A 20,577-nucleotide genomic window follows, 5' to 3' on the forward strand; every position below is an offset into this window, starting at 1 on the left:
CCTCTTCCACAGCAGCAACAACAACAACAGATCGTGAAATGCCAACACTGTGACTGAGTTGGCCATTTGAAAGATCAATGTTTTGATCTTCATCCATGTAAGCACTGTCATAAAACCAGTCATTCTTCACACAGTTGCTTCAGAAATAAACGTCCTGCAAGAACAAAGATTCATCTTGGATGGATCGCTTCTTGACAATGGGCATCAACAGCCAAGAAGATATTCCAAACACATGTTAGAACTTGTTCCAGAGTATTGAACAGTCTTGCAGTTGAGTTTTCTCCATCTTCTCACCTTGTATCTGACAGGGGGGGAAATGATGGTCATCTACAAGCTTCAAAGTCACATCAAGCGAGCCTGAGCCACAACTTGCCACACCAGTTTCAGAGTTGTAGCCAGACACTAAGATGCCCGTGAACATGCCTTCAGTTGGCAATCTGGGACACTTCCTCTAGCAGAAGACTTCAGCTTCTTGCCAGTTTTGGACGAATTCCAGGAACACAATTGAGAACACTTCCTCTAGCAGAAGACACCAGCTTCTTGCCAGCTTTGGAAGAGTTCCAGGAATTGCATTAAGCATTCCAAAGTTGTTGGTCATCCTTAAACCATCACAGGTTGAGACTTCCCTTTTCAGGTTGAAGTTTTACCTTTTATGCGGGGTGAGACCTCCCTTTTATGGTTGAAGGTTTCCCTCTTTAAAACAATAGGATCACTTCCTCTAGCAGAAAACTTCAGTTTCTTGCAAGTTTTGGAAGAGTTCCGGGAACTGCACTAAGCGTTCCAGTGTTGGTGGTCATCCTTAAACCACCGCCCTTTATACCAACATTTCAGAGAGCACATTCAGCCTAGTGCTGCCATGCATATTTGCACATTTTGTATTACAACTCTCTTCTTGGACTCATACATAACCCTTCGGATTAAGGGGGGGAATGTTGGACACCTAATCCTCAATGGGTTAGTGTGGAAGCCGAATAGACAAAAGGAGTCCAAGAGACCTTGGGATGTGAAACCCAACGGTCACAATATGTACTATAAATGTATATCAGTTGTTAATAAAAATTGTACTGCATGATTTATCTTCCCTATTTTCTCTTGCTGCCCATGTGTGTTTAACAAAGATTTTCTTTTTAGGCACCGCAATGCCATGGACTAGATTCTTGACCAGGGAATTCTATCCATTGGTCTCTCAATAGTTTAGGGACCGCAATGCCATTGACTAGATTCCTGACCAGGGAAATCTATCGAAGTGGGAATAAGATGGACTCAAGCTTTCGGCCTTTCTAGGCACCATGAGGCTTACTTACTAACCATTAACCCAAGGATCAGGTGTGTATCAAAAACATAGCTCTATAATCAATACCACCTTTTCCAACGTCGGGACTTAGACATCAACACAAAGTGTCGGCCAGATGTCCTCCCAAGCAATGCTTCACTCACAAAGCCTCAACACTCCTTGATCCAGCAGATCAAGGATAACCAATCTCTCCCAATCAAATGGATTGGTAACCAACATGCTATCAAAACCTTTGAGAGATTCACCTCTACAAACACAACCCAATCAATAATATACTTTCACATGTACATAATCAAATGCAAACCTTTGGGGTCTTTCAGACAATAGATGTTGCTCCTCAACACAGTAGGACTATCAATTGAATCTTTGATAGAAGATTCCTTAATCATACACTTTCCTTTCCTACTTCACATGCAATGACATATCCTTCAAAATTTATTCGCCAATCAAAACTATGCTATGCCCTCCCTCTCAACTATGGAGCTTCCCTTTATCTAGGCTCCCTCTTAATCTCATGGAGGTCTCTCTTATTCAGGTTCCCTCTTAACCCATGGAGATCAACTTCTTTTCTTTGACATCGAAGAATCTTTTGTGGCTTCCAATCATTTCATCAGAGTTATCATCATCCACATCATGCTTATCACATCAATGAACATCTTCACCATATTGAAGATTGTACCTGCACAACTTAGATAGCAAGTACAACCAAATCTATAGAAGCATGAAGTTAGCCATATCAGAATTACAAAAGCATTTCAACTTTATATATATCAGATACCCAAACTTAATTATAAACCAGAGACACATATTCTTTACCATCTTGCTAGGGACTTTGTCATAAACCTTGGACTACATAACAACTTTCATTACATCTAGGGAATCAATGTTTTCTTCCAAAGGTATGACATACCTTACTACAACATATAGCAAGCCCTAGAAACAATTCAAACAAATATAGATCTACAAGGCATCTAACAACTTTCAGAATTCATATGTTAGACTTCCCACTAGGGTTTCATACAAATCCTACATTTCATACAAGAGAATTAATCAATCAAAACCAATCACAACTTAGTCATCAACATGACCAACTTCCACTAGGGTTAGTTGCAAACCCTAGATTTTCAGTCAAACATCAATCACAACTAAAACTTAGATTTCAACAATCTTACACAAATCTCAAATGATCACATTGTCATCATACATCAGAGATTTTCACTTCTACTAAGGTTTAACTCCAAAAGCCTAGAGTTTCACAAATACTAACATCCTAGAGAAACAAATTTTGACCCTAGGATTCATGATTACCGGTAAACAGGTCAACTCATACATCTAGGACTTCATCAACATATTATAAGCACATCATATGTCAGGGAATATTAACATGTCAGACATGTACCGACCTAGAACAGGCTGGGGTTTCAACAAAATGGACACATACGTGGGCTTCATTCATAGGACTCTAAATACATAACAAGGGTTTTGCTTATAGACCCAACCAAACCCTAAGGATCTAGGGTTTCAATTCATAACATAACAAACCCTACTTTACCAATACTTCAAAGGTTCGAGATTTTAGACTTTATCATTCAACCCTAATAAGTTAGGTTTTCCTGATCATACCAAAATCGCAAACATGACATTATCAATAAAAACTTCAAATAACATTTCTCAATAACCCTAAGTAATTTAGGGTTTTAGACATTCACATTAACATACCCTTCGGTTATGGTTTTTCCAGAGAACTTGTCTAGGGTTCTATAAAATAAGTTGAGAATATGAGTGGGGTAGATTTTTTTAAGTGATGAATCACCCAAAACAAGAATCAATATGATTCAATATAGCTAGTCATAACAATGTTAGTAATAGATTGTCAAATGAATAAACATTTATTATAAAGCAATCAATGTTTTGTAGTTTAAGACATACCTTTGTTTCTTGACAAACCTTATCTTGGGTGGCTCTCTTCCATACTTCTTGAGGATATAGCAAATGTTTTTCTAATCAAGACAATAGAGGGAGAATAGTGATTAGTATTTAATATAATCAAAACTTAAATAAATACATGAAACCAAAAACTGAAAGGAAATGAGATACTTTATCTTTGGGAGTTGTTGGGGGCTCCCACCAAAGCTTGAGGGATACCTATAAACTTTATAAAAACAAAAACAAAAATGTCTTTTCCAAAAACATTTTAAAAACCTATAAATTTTGAAACATCAAAAATATAAAATAAGATATCTAAGACTACAAGCAAAGGACTTAGTAGTGTAAGTCCCTTATGTCAAATAATTCAGGTTTGACTTTCTTTGGATCTTCTTTAGCAATGTTAGCATGATCTCTATCTCTCTTCTTATTCTTTGGATTGTTGGGATAGTCACTCTTGTAGTGACCCTTCTTATGACATTGATAGCATTCTACCTTGGACATGTCTACTTTCTTCCTTGGTCCTTTTGATTTCTTTCATTTGGGTTGACCAGTGTAGGCATTTGAAACTCCTTTAGGATTGGCAACTAGTGAGATACTTAATTCTTCTTCACTGCACGCAGTCCATAGTTCTTTAAAAGTGGGAGATTCCTTCCAATTGTTAAGTCTTGCAGTAAATGCACCCCAAGTAGGTGGCAATCCTAATAGAGCAGTGATCGCGAGTTCTTTGTCTGGAACAATTTCATCAATGGCCAAAAGATCATCTCTGATTCTTGCTATCTTCACAAAGGAGGCCACTGCGTCTTTTTTAGTCATCTTTGTGGTTCTTAGTTCATTCTTCAAGCTTGCTACTTGACCAATGTTCTTAATAGTGAATAACTTTGACAGGGCCTCATACATTTCTTGAGCATGATTAATGATCACTATAAACGAGACAAGGTTGTCCTTTATTCCTTCTACCATTAGGGTCATGGAAACTAATTCTAATTCTCTGAACTTCACTTTATTAGCATCACTGGAGTCATCTGTAGGCTTCTTTTACTTTGCCTTTGACCAAGTCCAGAACTTTGTTCTTTTCATGGATGAGGTCAATCCTCTTCTTCCAAGACCTATAGTTTGAGGCTCCTTCAAGTTTGTTCTCTCCCTTGATTGTGTTAGACATTGTCTTTAAAGATAGTAGACTTCTTACCTTGAATAATCCTTTTGAATGATTCCTTGATGAAGTGCTCGAGACTGCCTTTTTCTTCTTTCTTCACCAAAGCTCTGAAATCATGTTAGGAAATCAGAAAGGCAAAAAGATTTTCTTATACTTGATAATGACTTGTGATGTTGTTGACTTATGCTTAGTTTCTTTATATCTTCTTTCTTTTAGCTCATCAAGCAATTACCAAAGCAAAAACACATAAAACAATGGACACTAGATATAGACACACAACCAGGGAAAAACCCCTCTCTAGGGGAAAACCTAGTCAGTAATTCTTCCATCAATGGTTTTCCGGAGATATTCCAAGACTCTAGACCTTGGCACAAACTTTCCTCCACACCAAGTCAACCTTCCTCTTCTCTTGCAGATGATCCTACTTGACTTGGCAATAGCAACAACAATAGTAGCACTTTCTTCAACCCAACAACTTCGACCTTGCATTGGAGACTTTGATCTTTACTGAAATACTTCGATCTTTACCGAAAGACTTAGATCTTCACATAGGAACTTCGATTTTGGCCCAATACAACTTCTTGAGGCAGCAACACCCAACATCAATAACATTGACCTATACTTTGATCGGGCAACAACAACATATGGCAACTGGCTACGACATCAACAAGAGAACTTCGATCTTCAAAACCGGGGCACGAGAGAGAGAGAGAGAGATAGATGCACCAAAATTTCGATCTTCTTCCTTTCCTTCTCCTAGACCAAACTCACACTTCCTTCTTCAAATTCGCACTTTTTCCAACTTCAAGGAGATATCGAACTTGCTTGTGAGAGACTGCTTCAAATGGAATTTGAACTGCTTCATTTATAGTCCTTTGGTGATGGTCGAATAGCCCCCTTTGAGGCCAACTTGGTCATGCTAAGGCCGACTTGGTGCGGAGACAACATAATTCATATTTGACTCAATACTTAACCTTTTTACATGATTCAAAAGCTCAAAAAGGGTCTCTTTAAAAGTACAATGACTCTATTAACTCAGAATAAATCCTAGAAGTCTTCAATGCAGACTTTGACCTAAAACATGATGACCCAAGCATGAAACCCATGCTTTAATAAGTCATAATAATAATAATACAAATTCTTTTCTTTATTCTTTTAACAAGTACATTACAAGATGACTCAAATCAATTTGGCACCTCTAAGTGAAAACTCTTGTTTTGATCCTTTCCCCTTGTTTAAGTTAAGATCATCATTGGTTGCTAAACTCCCTCCCCTTAACCTAACTTGGGTCCAGTTGGTCCCATGTTGTCCCATACCTTTGAAAAGTCAATTCTTCAAAAAATTCCTTGAATCTAGCCCTTAAATCCTCATCCCCTTGTCCTAGAAAGCTTTGTACCTTGCTTAAGAAGCAAGCAAGTCCCATTCTTGAGCCTCCCTTAGGAAAGGGTCCTCAAGATCACTTCACACCCATCATTAGTTGAGTTGTCCTTTATAAGTGATTCTCTACATATCGGGTCTCCTCCCATCAGTGAAAGTCCGTAAAGAGTAGGAAGCTTTAGTTGTGGTGACAATGGGCTTTAGCTTCATTGTTGCTCTTGACCTAAGAAGTGGCCCCTCTAGGACCCCTTTCTAGTTTAAGTGGTAACAATGCCTCCAATAGATCACAGTTTGTGAACGTTGTTAAGAAGTGGGTGTTTCCATTAGGTCAGTGCCTGAAGCGAGTGGGTGCTTGTTGATGTTTGAGGTAGGTGCCTCGCAAGTTGGTGCTTGCATACTGGTTGGTGCTAGTACATTGTAAAAGACGATTGAATTAAGAAGAAAAAAAGACAAATGTCGGGTGGTTCTTCTCCCGAAAGGGTTTCCATCTAAAATCTCTATGTCACATGTGTATGCTTTTCATGGTGCTTCTGTATTATTTTATGTTGCTCTTTCATGATTTGACAATGAATGGTGAAATGGTTAAAACTGGTGAAAATTAATACATTATTGCTGAAACACTGATTCACCCCCTCCCGGTATTTCTAAGATTATGTCCCCTTTTTCTATTAGTTTATTAATTTTTTCTATTAACTATTGTCCTTCCTCAACTTTGTTTGCGCCTTTTGAACATTTCCAAGACTATGTCTTACGATATTGACTTCATCTCTATATCGATTAACATATGGTATTCCTTCGTTGCGAACCATGTTTTTCTTGTAGACCCCACCTCATTTTTTCTTGTGGACCCGTCTTCCTCTCTCTTCTTCTTCTTCTTTTGGTTATATAACAATTAATTAATTAATTATTTATTATTATAGAGTAATTTTATAATGAATAATTAATTAATTATTGAGTAGTAATAATTATTAATTAATTACTAATTAAAATAAATAAGGAATAATAAGAAAGAGAGAAATTTGGAGTCAAACTATATGTCACATTTGTCTGTACAAATTTTTAGGGGCATGAAGTATGAAAATGATGTCATGGTGTTGGCACGGGAAGAAAGTGACGACGCTGGCAACGAGTGACGAAAATGAGATCAGAGAAGTGATGAGGTGGATGCTACAGGTTGGTAGTGATAGTGACAAACAACACTATGGCATAGGATGATTGCGGCAATGGCAACTAGAATACAAGCAACAATGGTAGAGTAGGGAAACAATGCAGCAGAGGGACAATGTGGCCAATAGACAAAGAAATCAAACGATAGTTAGATAGGACAATGACGATGTATGATGTGGGTTGTGATTTGGTAATATGAGGAGGGTACAATGACACATAAATTGATGGATTATGGCAATGGCAACAACAACTGTATACGAAATTGTAATTCAGAACTTAACTTCAACCACAGTAGCCATGAGTTGGCTCTAATACCATTGTAACAAGAACACTTGTATATTTGAGTGATAATATATATATTTTTTTTGTGGGGTAAACACCCACAGGTGGATTTGAACCTTGAATTTCACAATTTACATAACACTGCATAACACGACGATTGCCAATTGAGTTGCCCTCTCTGGTCCGAGTGATAAATCATAATATGTATTGAATGAAAATGAATAAATATATTTGACAATGTCACTTGGATGTTGTGTTTTATAGCATTGACTGGTTAAGTGCGAGAGGGTATGATATGCACCCTTTAATAACTAATTATTTATTATTTTATCTATAACATTACTAATTAATAGCTTATGATGACAGACAATATTTATATCAGGATTGATGATCTTATCATGGACAAGATTTGGCTATATGTTTATTGATGCTTCCATGTATATGTTATTATTGAACAATTTACAAAATTTCAGATGATTGTTGTTTTATCAACAAGCATATTTTGGTATGCTATGCAACATCTACAACATGTAATTTTCACTTATATTTAATGAAAATTACGATTGTTCCTGGAGGGAAAAAACATTGCTAATTAATAATTTATTATTGTATTTGTAACAAGGCTCCCATAAAACCATGAGTCCTTAGGTAAGCCCACCCAAGGCTCTCCAATTGTTATACAGGACGGAAGGAACCCAAGCTGAACCCAAGAGGGATCAACCTTGGTCTGACCAAAACAACAAGATACAAACAATAAGAACAAGACACTAGGTCAGAGATGATACTAGGTTATAATGCTTTTGACTTGTGACCAATGTTCCATTTGAGTTTCCGGGACAGGGAAGCACTGAAGCGGGGATACACACAACGGGGACATATATAAGCAACCCCAAAATTTAGGGAAATTTCGGGGAAACTAGGGGACACTGGAGTCATAAAAATTAAAAAATTATTAAAAATTTAATATATAAAAATAAAAAATAAAATCCCAACAATATGTCAATAGCTAAATAGTAAATCTTAATAATTATGAAATGTACATCTAAATTAAAATTATTATTTTGTATTAGACTATTATGAATTATCATTTCTGCAATGTACATCTAAAAGTAAATTGAATCCATCATTTGACATTATGCAAGGTTCCATCTAAATTCATCATTTGGCATTATGCAAGGTACATCTAAATTCATCATTTGGCATTATGCAAGGTACATCTAAATTAAATTCATCATTTGATAGTTGAAAACTTGAAATTATGCAATGCACATCTAAAATTAAATTCATCATATGACAATGACATTATGCTGAAGTCTAAAACAATGTTTATCAAAATCGGATTGGTCATCGAACTGGTAGATCCCCCAGACCAGGAATTGGTATAAAAACCAGACCAAAAAACTGGTCAACCAAAAACACAAAATATTCAAATTTTAAAGAAAAACATATATATTCATGTGCATCCATATGAAACCAAACCATTTATACACAAATAAACAAATGTTCTCATTTGTATAGCATGTAAGGGCGCACGTAACCAAAATAGCACTCAGTGAAATCCCTCTCTAAATCGAGAATGCATCAACAAACAAGCTCCACATGGTCTCTAGCATCCAAAAAAAATCATGCTACGACAAATACCTACGTATCATCAAAATCACTGCCTATATCGGGATCTTTGTCATCAATACAACCCTCTAAGCATTAAAATAAAATAGAAAAAACATAGCATGTCAAGTCAAGATTTTGTTTGAGTGATGGGTACTTATTTTAGTTGTCTCATGATAGAGGAGTTCGATAACCAATGCCACTAAGATCAAGGTACATAGAGGGCTTGGTCTCTTGATTAAATACTAGTTCCATACTAGTTCCCACCCCCCCTACATGGGAAACACGTTCCCTCACCGGGGAAACTTTTCCCCTAGCATTTCTGCTCGTTTCCCCAAAAGGGGGATGTGGAGAAACATTTCCCCAGGAGTTTCCCCATCACGGGAGCGTGGGGGAGCGAGGGTGCATGCTTCCCACCCCAAGGGATGCGTCCCTGTGGAACATTGCTTGTGACATTCGGGTTACAAATGGTGATGATTTATACTGCAAAAATTGTATGTACCCCTTTTGACATGAGGGGTAGCAGTCGTCAAGTTGACTAAGTTGATTCGATGTTGACTTGGGATGGATCATATATGTTTATAATAGATCTTGAGGTTACCTACTGTGTGTTCTAATGGGGTTGAATTTCTTATAGAATTGGGCTTATTGTTATGTGAACGAAATGATCATGAGACCATACCACTCTATGAGTCCTCAAGCCAAAACTCTTCTATAAGTTGTCTCAAGGGATGTATCTTCCATATCCGCATCAGGGGTGACCTGGCTTGTTGAGTATCATTTGTGTCTGAGTGTTTTTGCTGCATTGTGGATATATGATGAAAATGGAATGCTATACATTTATGAAGGAGCTGGGAATGGAGGAGGGCTTGCCATCATTTATCCACAAGAGAGAAGGAAGATAAACATCCTCCTTAATATTTGATTTTAGCATTAATGTTTGCTTTGATCTCTTAAGAGATAAATTATTGTAAGACAATAATGCTCCTCTGTCAACCAAAGCTTTAAAGGTGCCATGATATATTTTCCATTTTGTTTATAGAAAGCTCCTCTATTGCTCTATTGACTCCTTTTTTGTTAGGATACTTGGGCACATTTCCCTTTTGCTTGACTTATTTGTGCAATCATTTGAATATAAGAAATATAACGTTTATATATATATATTTACTGTTCATATTGGCCATGTGTCGAGTATGTTTATAGGACAACACTCTGGCTTAATGTTTAGGTGTATGTCATAAAAGACATGTGCTTTGTATTTTCTGTGGATGATCACTTACATGAACAATGTAGAGATGGCTATATCTGAATTCTCTTATGTTTACAACATTCTTGTCAGTGTGGCTTAGTCCTGAAATCTACAGGGACAGCCATGATTTTATTTTTTGGAGGAAAATCCGGGTAGATCAACCCGAAGGGTGAAGGTACCACATCATCCCGTCGGCCAAACTAATCAGAGCCTAAACGCAAAGGCATCGAGGAGAATTAACCCCATGACCTCCCAAAGACGAGGTGCTTTAGCATTGGGACCTCGACCAATTGAGCTAACCCTCGGGGCTTTTTTTTGTATCCCAGAGGAACCCAACAGTCCGCCTGACATGTAGCCTACCAGTAAACCTCTAGGGGTCTACGGCCTGTCCTCCTTTCCTTAAACCGAGTCGCAACCAGGGGGATTTGAACCTTGGATCTCTAAGTTTTCTCAGGACTCAGATTACTTCGATCACCAATTGAGCTGACCCCCTGGGACTCGCAGGGACAGCTTTGATATATTTTCTTCACAAGGAAATCTTGGTGTTTACTGGGAGGATATTCTTTTTTTTGTTCCAAGGAAAACTTTGCAGGGAAACCCAGGGATGCCTGCTCACATCTGTGGATGGCATCCCTATTAAACTTGTTGGTAAAGATTAGTGTGCTCAACCCAGGGGGATTTGAACTGGGCACCTGCTGGCAAAGAATTAGCCAAATGCCAAGCAACATTGGCAACAACTGGTTGAGCTAACCCCTTGGGCTGGTGGGTGGATGTTCTATTTATGAGATAGATACCCATTCTTATTAGTAAATAGCAAGGATATATGATGCATAAACTGTTAACAATCTCAAATATTTTGGTTGGGGGTTTATGTTCTGTGTTTGTGGATGCAATGATGTTGTAAAGTTGCCATGATACGTACTGTATAGACGAGTTAACCTTATACAACTGGCACCAAGTATAACATTGGAATTGTATTAAAAGGGTGATTCCATTTTTTTAAGTTTACTGACAGTGGAGATGACCATCAAATCGTTGATTGTTAAAGAGCCACAGGGCTAACATGAATGCTGAAAAATATGAAGACATTTTGGCATTATAATATCATTAAAATCCCCAAATATGAAACAGAGGGTTTCTGGGTCAAACTGGGTCAGTTGAAATTTGTTAGAACTATTTTAGTCTGTGTCATTTTTAAAATGTAGAGAAAAGTAGATAATGTGCATTTTTTTCTTTTGTGTTGCTTGATATTGACCTTGCATGCATTTTGTCTTTTCCTTTGCAGAAGAAGAGTGAGGAACTTGTTCGTGCAGCTGGAGACCAGCTTGAAGGCATAACCAGCCCTTCAAATGCTAGCAGTACATTGGTACCTAAAGGCAGTGGCGTTGCTGGTGGACAACAAGCATCTGCATCTTCTAATTCTGATGGTGTTGCTTTTGTGGATGAATATGATACATCTATTGCTACACTTAATACTGTATGTTTGATAAACTTTCAATTAATCATTCGTTTAATTTTGTTGCAATGACTGCTGGGAGAAGCGTCTTTTATATGGATGCCACTTTTCTAGTCCATACATTCATAGATGGTGTTATAACACTCATTTTGTGTATATGCAGGCAGTTATCTTATATCATCTTCAGCATTATGCAAGTGCAATGTCTCTACTAGAACCCTTGTACCAAAACATAGAGCCGATAGATGAGGTATGCTTGTTTTCTATTCAATTTTTTTTGTTGGATTGCTAGAAATCTTGTCTTGATCATTGTGCATTTATTATGGTGTATTTAACTTCTAATAATTTGTTTATATGTGTGTAGACCGCAGCTTTACGCATTTGTCTTCTTATGCTGGATATTGCTTTAGCTTCCCATGAAGCAGCGAAAGCCGCGGTATGCTATTGAAGCTTTGTTTCCTTCTCATTATCTTCAAGTTTCATATACTGTGTTTGCAAGGAGGATACATTTGTTTTTGTATCTTTATATTTTTGTGACAGATTATAACCTATAACTCACACTGAGAGAAGTGTGGTGCATTCTACAAGCTAGTATGAATGAGATGTGTAACAGCTCTGTGTGACGCTTTTTAATCAAAATAGAAGAAAAATTAAAATCTGCAATATAAGAAAGGAATTAAAAAAGACCAGCATTAAAATATATGTGTGTGTGTGTGTATGCCTAAGGGTTAAGAGCATGTGTTTCCCCATAAGGGGTCACAGGTTCAAACCCAGAGGGGGTAGAATATGTATCCCTTCGTAGTCAAATCACTGCACGGAGGTGGGTCCCGTGTCTCACAAACAAGGGGATCACATAGACCAATTTGGTGTCTGGCTTGGCTGTGAACTTAAAATTTGATTATATATATATATATATAACCAGTGTAGATCCATCTGCTAATCAATGGGAGAGTTGCATCTCAATTTTTTTTTATCCCTCTCGGTGCTTAATAGATCAGTAGTTAAGATGGATCTATGCTGGTTTTAAAAAAGCAAGGTGAGATTGCATTTCCTCTTGGAATCATAATTTTCCTGTGATTGGTTTGCTTCTTTTATGTTTGTGGTGCCTGCTTCTGCTTTTAAAGGAAATGCTAAAAGATCATTAATCTAATTATTATTAATACATGCAGGATGTGGTGCAATACATGGAGAAGGCTTTTGGATTTGGGCATATGGCCCAATCAGTTGATGGTGGCAGTAATTCAACAAATCAAGCGCCAAAGTCGATTCCAACAACGCAAGTGAATTTGGCAGCAACTGAGGGTACTGGAAGTGTAATGACTTCTAATTCCACCAGTTCGCCTAGTGCTACAGCCAATGCTGACATCAGTCTTACAAGGACATTATCAGATGAGGCCCTTGACTATGAGACTTTCTTGTCAACCTTAGGCAGTGAAAATCAAAATATTGGAAGGTCTTCTGCTCCTTTATCAATGTCGGGTGACTTAACAAGAATTGCAGTTGAAAAACCACCACCTACAAGTGACTTGAAGCTTATATTACATCTTTACAAGGTCCGTCTTCTCCTCCTCACAGGGAATCCTAAGGCAACAAAGCGTGAAGTTAAAATGGCTGTGAACATTGCTCGTGGTAGGGATTCTTCAACAGCATTGCTTCTGAAGGCTCAGCTGGAATATTCTCGTGGTAATTATCGCAAAGCTATTAAACTTCTGACAACGTGCAGTAACAGATCAGAGCAAGGGATGCCGTGCATGCTATGGAACAATCTTGGTTGTATACATCATCAATTGAGAAAAGACCGTTTAGCGGCTTTATATTTCAAGAAGGCCTATCAGAATAGTGTTTCACTCTGTGCAGAACAGCCACTTAAGCTGGCAAAATTTTCTCAAGATAAATCTCAATCTATCATGTATAACTGTGGTATGCTGCATTTGATTTGTGGAAATCCAAATGTAGCAGCTAAATGCTTTCAACAAGCTTGCAGCCTTTACTACATGAAACCTCTTATATGGATCCGTCTAGCAGAGTGCTGTATTTCGGCCTATGAAAAGGGACTCTTAGAAACACCCGACTCAGATTCATCTATTCGGGAAGATCGATTGAGGGTACAAGTTGTTGGTAATGGGAAATGGCGCCATATTATATTGCAAGATAGGATGTGTAAACCTACTTCAGAACATACTAAATCAGACATGGAACAAGGAGCCCTTGAATTGAATAATCTTTTGTCTCCAGACGATGGGGTATTCTTTCAGCTTGGTCAACCAGTTAAACTTTCTATGCTATTTGCACGACAGTGCTTGCAAGTTGGATTGTGGCTTCTAAATCAAAATGATGGCAAGGCTGCTAGGCTTGCAGTATCTGGCTTTTCAAGTGAAAAGGGCGATGAAGATTCTAGCCAGACAACTGTAGGAAATAAAAATCTGAATCAAAAGAGTACAGCAGCAGGAGAGTCAAAGGGAGTATCAAACACAACTCCAGGTTTCACAACTTCAGCTAATGGGGATGGCAAGGAATCTAAAGCTTGTTCTGGTTCAAGCAACCCAATCTCTGCTTCTGTTGATGCTTATGAAGAGTTGCGAAGGAAAGAAAACATGGCTGCAAGACAGGCCATTTTGGCAGATCTTGCATATGTAGAGCTCTGCTTGGAAAATCATTTGAAGGCACTTAATACTGCAGAGTCACTTTTGAAGCAGCCAGAGTGTTCAAAAACATATATCTACCTTGGTCATATCTATGCGGCAGAATCATTGTGCCGTCTAAACCGCCCTAAAGAAGCAGCCAAGCATTTGTCAGTTTGCATGGAAGAAGGTGGCAACATTGAACTACCATTTAATGGTAATGAAGATGGACATAAGTGGAGAAGTGGGGAGAATAGTGAGGCAAGTGGAGATGGTGAAGATATAAGCAGTTCCGTGGTCTGCAATTCCTCGTTTGGAAATTCAATTGAGAGTAGTAGCATCTCTCATTTAATCGGTGGGCAGGCACGCACTGCCCTTTATGTAAATCTAGCTGCTGTTTTTGCTATGCAAGGGGACCTTCAACAGGCACATCAATATGCAACACAGGCAGTCTCTCTGACACCTACGAATGTTTTGGCTGTGTTGTCAGTAGTGTACGTGGAACTTTTGCAAGGAAAAACTCAGGAAGCTCTCTCAAAGTTGAAGCAATGTCGGCAACGTGTCATGTCTCCACATGCAGTCTCATGTAGCAGTTGAAATTTGTCTGACCATTGTTGTAATAATGAATTTATTTTCTAACAGGGTCTGTATTGCAATGGCTTTACATGCAGATTGCCAGCAAGGAGCTTACAGGGTTTTGTAACATAGATCATTGATCCCTGAAATAAGACTTGATCAATGCTTGCAGGGTCCTGTTGAGAGTAAGGTGTATTTTCCTTGACTAACTGTTGTAGCTAATCATTGCCAGTTATGTGAGAGAGAACTTGAGCATCCTGTCAAAATGGGTTGCAAAATTCATTAATCAGAATAGTTGCCTAGCTGTTCCATTATATCTTGTTTCTCTTTTCCCCATTTTTTTTTAAATTCTCCTAAAGTTCAGAATTTGCATTCAAATCATGTATTTTTAAATGAAACAAATGCTTCTGCAGAATATATCTGAACCGTTAAATCTAATTTCTACCACAGTATATGAGTCTGGTTACCAATTATCTGTGGATATTGTGTTAGAATATTATTGGGTTGTAGTGTTATGCTATGTTTACGGGGGTGGAAAGTTCCTCTAGCTTTATGTCTTCTATTGTGCTCTTGGGAATGCCTTTTTGCACTCCCTTTATCACTATTTTTGTTTGCTGTGTTTTCCAGTCCCATCAACCTATTCTGGTCATCAATGGATGTTAATATTGTTGTGAACCACTCAGACAATCTTGATTGGAGTGAATCTGGTCAGTTGAGCGAAATGATGCTACTCACGAGGGTGAACAAATGCAAAAATCAGGGTGTTTTTTTTTTCATTAGTTTGGATCAACTAATGATTATGATCGAGGTAAATATAAAATGCATGTTTATATTAATTTCTTACATTAGGTTGCTGGAAGTGTAATAATAGCTTTCTATTCTGCTTTTTTTCGTTGATTGGAATTCAGGACGTAATAATTTGTAAGTTATCGATTCTACCCCATTTTATTGTCTCCATCTGAAGGACATATCTTCAAATTGGTTCTTTTGTCTATTTTGAACCTCAGAATGGCGGGTGAAGACGGAGGCAGTTATTCATTTGTTTCTCAATGCATTACTATTTCCTTTGTGAGATGTAAGAGTATGGGAGATTACATCAGATGTACCTGTTATTTTTGTTTTTGCTGTGACTTCGGTGTGTTTCATTGAACATTCTACTTGATAACTGGCTTTGCTGCAGAGTTAGCCAGGGATGCATTTTTAATCTTAGGATGAATTTTTAATTACCATTGATAAACAATGTATCTTGATTTGTGGATATCAAGGAGATTGTCGCCACAGTATATGGGGCTGGTTACCAATTATCTGTGGATATTGTGCTAGAATATTATTGGGTTGTAGTGTTATGCTATGTTTACCGGGGTGGAAAGTTCCTCTAGCTTTATGTCTTCTCTATTGTGCTCTTGGGAATGCCTTTTTGCACTCCCTTCATCACTATTCTTGTTTGCTGTGTTTTCCAGTCCCATCGACCTATTCTGGTCATCAATGGATGTTAATATTGTTGTGAACCACTCAGACAATCGTGATTGGAGTGAATCTGGTCAGTTGAGCGAAATGGTGCTACTCACGAGGGTGAACAAATGCAAAAATCAGGGTGTTTTTTTTTTCATTAGTTTTGATCAACTAATGATTATGATCGAGGTAAATATAAAAGGCATGTTTATATTAATTTCTTACATCAGGTTGCTGGAAGTGTAATAATAGCTTTCTATTCTGCTTTTTTTCGTTGACTGGAATCCAGGAGGTAATAATTTGTAAGCTATCGAGTCTACCCCATTTTATTGTCTCCATCTGAAGGACATATCTTCAATTGGTTCTTTTGTCTATTTTGAACCTCAGAATGGTGGGTGAAGACGGAGGCAGTTATTCATTTGTTTCTCAATGCATTACTATTTCCTTTGTGAGACGTAAGGGTATGGGAGATTACATCAGATGTACCTGTTATTTTTGTTTTTGCTGTGCCTTCGGTGTGTTTCATTGAACATTCTACTTGATAACTGGCTTTAATACAGAGTTAGCCAGGGATGCATTTTTAATCTCAGGATGAATTTTTAACATCCATTGATAAACAATGTATCTTGATCTGTGGATATCAAGGAGATTGTCGCCACCTTAATATGCTAAGTGTTAGCTTTCCATGCTCTTCTAGGCAGAATGTGCCGGAACACTTAAAAGGGAATTGCTTTCTTGTTCCTACGAGTAGGTACTGACCACTATTTTGCTTAGATGTCTATTGGCACTGCATCATATTCAATCTGGTCCTTCAATTCAAATGTGACGGAATACTGAATTTGCACATTTGCTAACCATGTATTCATCTTTTTGCAAACATATCAATCTGGTCCTTCAATTCAAATGTGATGGAAGACTGAATTTGCACATTTGCTACCCATGTATTCATCATCTTTTCGCACACCCCAGTCTGGTCATTCAATTCAAATGTGATGGAAGACTGAATTTGCACATTTTCTAACCGTGTATTGGTCATCTTTTTTCGAACATCCCAATGTATATGCTGCAAGTTTGTGCCAGTAGGCAACCCTAGCATTTTAATATCAGATTTTTTAATTTTGGGATTATTATATTCTTTATTTACATCCTTACATGAGACAGCTGCTCTCTTTCTCATTTTCTTTGTGGTGATGCCTTCAATGTAAGAAAATTCAATATAAGAGAATTGTCAATTTTAATGGTTGCTTTGATTATAGCACTTATCCTTATTCACCGTCGATTGACAAAAAACTTTACTTAGAGGAGGCACTGTAAGATGTGATTCTTATAATTCATTCTCTTTTGCCTTGTGTGATTGACATTTTCCTAAATCTTGGACTTGGGGGGAGTGTGTTTTATTTGCTGCTAGTCACTTAACCTTTCTTGGCTTAATCTACTTTACTTTGACGCTCGCTCATGAAAGATTTAGGATGTTGGATAAAATACCATATTCTTTTTCTATGTGGCTGTAGTAATGTATACAAGGACTACATTCCATTTATCTTATTATTAAGAATGTGGCATTTTAGTGGAGTTGTGGAATTCAACGTTGTAGTTGCTTGTTGTTTCCTAGGTTTCTCGAGAAATTTCTGTTCAATTTGCATTTGAAATTCAGACCTTATAGGATGTTACTCTGCCTTCATTTTCTGGAGCTCTTTTAAATCCGGGATCAAAAGGCTTTCATTATCTTTGTAACCCAGGATCAAAAGGCTTTCATTATGTTTTCTTTTAACTAGACCAACATAATTTTGTGTTTGTGGGGTTTATTGATGTTGCCCAATTTGATTGACAAAATAAAATTAAATACTAGTTGTATAGACATATACAGTGATGCTTTGCATAGTATTTCACATTTTTTTACTAATTCTACAGGTGTGTATTGATCTAGAGATACTTAGAACAAGGTGGGTCCCTTGCTTATGGAGCAAGGAGGTTTCATACACCAATTTGGTATCTGGTTTGGACGTAACTTTAAAATTGGATTATTATTATTATATGAATTTGTGTTTCGAATTATCGCAAGGGATCCAAAAAGGATACAAGTCAAGTCACATGATTGCATTAAAAGACCACCAAAGAACTTTGTCACACCTTTCTATGTGGTCAAACTTTACTGCTAAGAGTTTAGCATAATTGTTTAAATCCCTTTTTAGTGTTGCTTTGAAACATATAGGTTGTGCTTCATTAAGGAAAATGATACCTCTTTCTTTACTAATAGGTGGGGTGTCTTGATTGGTGATAGGCCTTTTAATTATCTTTCTAATTTTTTAGAGAGGTAGTTAGAGGGGCTGTTCTTTTAATTGTCAACCTGCGGCTCATACAAAACTGCAAGTGATTGTGCAATATATATGGGAGAAAACAAACATTCAAACAATGACCTGGTTTTGAAATTGTGGTTCCAAAGATGGCAATTATAAAAATAATTTGAATACGTTCTAGTATTGGCAAGGTTATTTAAGAAGGTAATCTTGCATTAAAAGGACTTGCTAACTAAATTTATGATTTAAAATCATTTAGACTGAAAGTAAACTTTGCAATCTTTCAGGTAAGAAACTTCACACTTGCTTGAATGTTAAATTACTGAGACTTAAGCAAACCACAAATTTCTAAAATTAAAGTCACTTCTGTTGAAATTAAATTCAATGTGCTAGAAATGAAAATAACTTGCATACGAATTGAAATACATTGCACAAATGAAAGATACACTTTGCAAAAAATGGAAATGCTATGACCATGTCAAATTGTAAATTTGATAAAATTGGATACCAAGTATTCTGTACTTGACATATTGAATATGGATTTTGTACAACTTTTGAGAGCAAGTTTATCCAAGCAAAATAATGCTAATCAAACAATTCAAAATATACGATTAGAAAGGTTGTGATATGTGACAATGAGTTATCAATTTTGTAATTGGAAGGAAAACTAGAATTTCACTAAACCAACCAAAGTACAACAACGCTTGTCCTAGGAGGGGGCCAATTGTCTTTGGATGAGGCATTGGAAGAGAAAACACATGCTATCTAGTTAATAATCACATCAACACAATATCTTGAAGAGAACCACACAAGTCTTAATATATGTTGAAATCAAATTACAAAACAATGTGATATAGTCTTTCTTTTTTAGATTACATTCTCGAGAGATGGTGCACTATCTAATAACAATCTCTCAACAAAATATTTTTGGACATCTAGTTATCACATTGGTGGTTCTAACAAGAATCAATCAGTGTTATTATTATTATTTTTTTTTCTTAAGTTTATTCATCTCTTAATCAATTTGCGCAAGATGGAATGACTTCATGACTTTGGATCATTAGTTGTTTGGAAGCATACTTTGACATATTCACACAGATACCTATTTATATGCCATCACCCAAATTTGCAAGATTCACTCTTGTGCCACGGTTTCCCTTGTCATTAAGCGAGATTTGAAAGGGTTGAAGTCATATCACTGTTGCTATGCAATTGGCGATGGCTTCTCCCTCTCGAGTTCCTCTTCAATCCAACTATGGGTGTGCTATGGATCTCTAGTAGCTAGTTAGTGTTCTTGCCGTGGATGTTTTGTAGATCATCTGGAGCCAATTGGTAGCCCAAGAACGGATCTATTGTAGGTCACCTACAACCCATTCATAATTCTGCTGTACTCCTCTACTACAAGAAAATTGTAGCAACTGCCTACATATGGTAAGTATCAAAATGACTACTTACTCCCTATTAGTCAACAAAAGATGATAGAAGATAATAAACCAATACATGATGCCAAAAGTCATCTCAATGAGGGAAAACATAGAAGGTAAACAAAATGCCTTGCTAAGGGAAGCCAAAATGATGCAACAGGATGCCAAAACATGGGCCCGTCATCTCCCCCCAGCCGAACCTAATGCATGTCCTCATGCAATGTAGGGTCTTCCTTTGTACGCGACATCTATGGCTATGAAGACATCTGTAACTCAACACTCCAAATGTATGTAGGGTAACCTTCATCTACCTTATAATACCTCAAGTTTTGGGTGACAATAGCCCATAAATATTCCTCCTCTTATCCATCCTTTAGGAGGACTCCATAAGATAGAAAAGCAAAATTTCAACTTGGCCCAATGAGGGCCATGATCCTTCAAAGAACTAATGTATTAGGGGATTCTTTCCAAAGCAAATTCAAATTTAGGGAATGTGAATGGGTTTTTCCGTAGTAGTCCATCAACAAGGGATGCATCTCTTCTTTTATGACAATGATAGATTATAACCTTTTAAGGAGCAACTACTTTTCACTGTCATGAATAATTTTATTTTGTGCCTTATGGATTGACAAATCAAATGTCTAGTCTTGCAATGATCTCTAATTAATGCTTAAATTGCCTTAGTATTCTAA

At 37.2% G+C, this 20,577-nt stretch overlaps 1 protein-coding gene across 2 annotated transcripts in view; it reads left to right on the forward strand.

The window, feature by feature from the left end:
- LOC149225016 (Tetratricopeptide repeat (TPR)-like superfamily protein) overlaps nucleotides 1–15,468 on the forward strand; it is an 87,690-nt gene extending 72,222 nt beyond the window's left edge. Inside the window, exons 3-7 of one of the 2 annotated variants that reach the window (XR_016249561.1) lie at nucleotides 11,345–11,536; nucleotides 11,679–11,765; nucleotides 11,880–11,951; nucleotides 12,685–14,902; nucleotides 15,340–15,468. Coding sequence is in view for 1 of the 2 variants with exons in the window: in XM_089386417.1 (XP_089242543.1) it covers nucleotides 11,345–11,536; nucleotides 11,679–11,765; nucleotides 11,880–11,951; nucleotides 12,685–14,733 (2,400 nt within the window). In the remaining variant the exon portion in view is untranslated. Of the gene's footprint in view, nucleotides 1–11,344; nucleotides 11,537–11,678; nucleotides 11,766–11,879; nucleotides 11,952–12,684; nucleotides 15,151–15,339 lie in introns of those variants that run through there. The other variant, XM_089386417.1, reaches the window with a different exon arrangement.
- The last annotated feature ends 5,109 nt before the right edge of the window (nucleotides 15,469–20,577 follow it).

The sequence above is a fragment of the Pinus tabuliformis genome, chromosome Q, assembly GCF_031772625.1.
Source record: "Pinus tabuliformis cultivar Carrire ecotype Pingquan chromosome Q, CPIR1, whole genome shotgun sequence".
NCBI lineage: Eukaryota > Viridiplantae > Streptophyta > Pinopsida > Pinales > Pinaceae > Pinus > Pinus tabuliformis.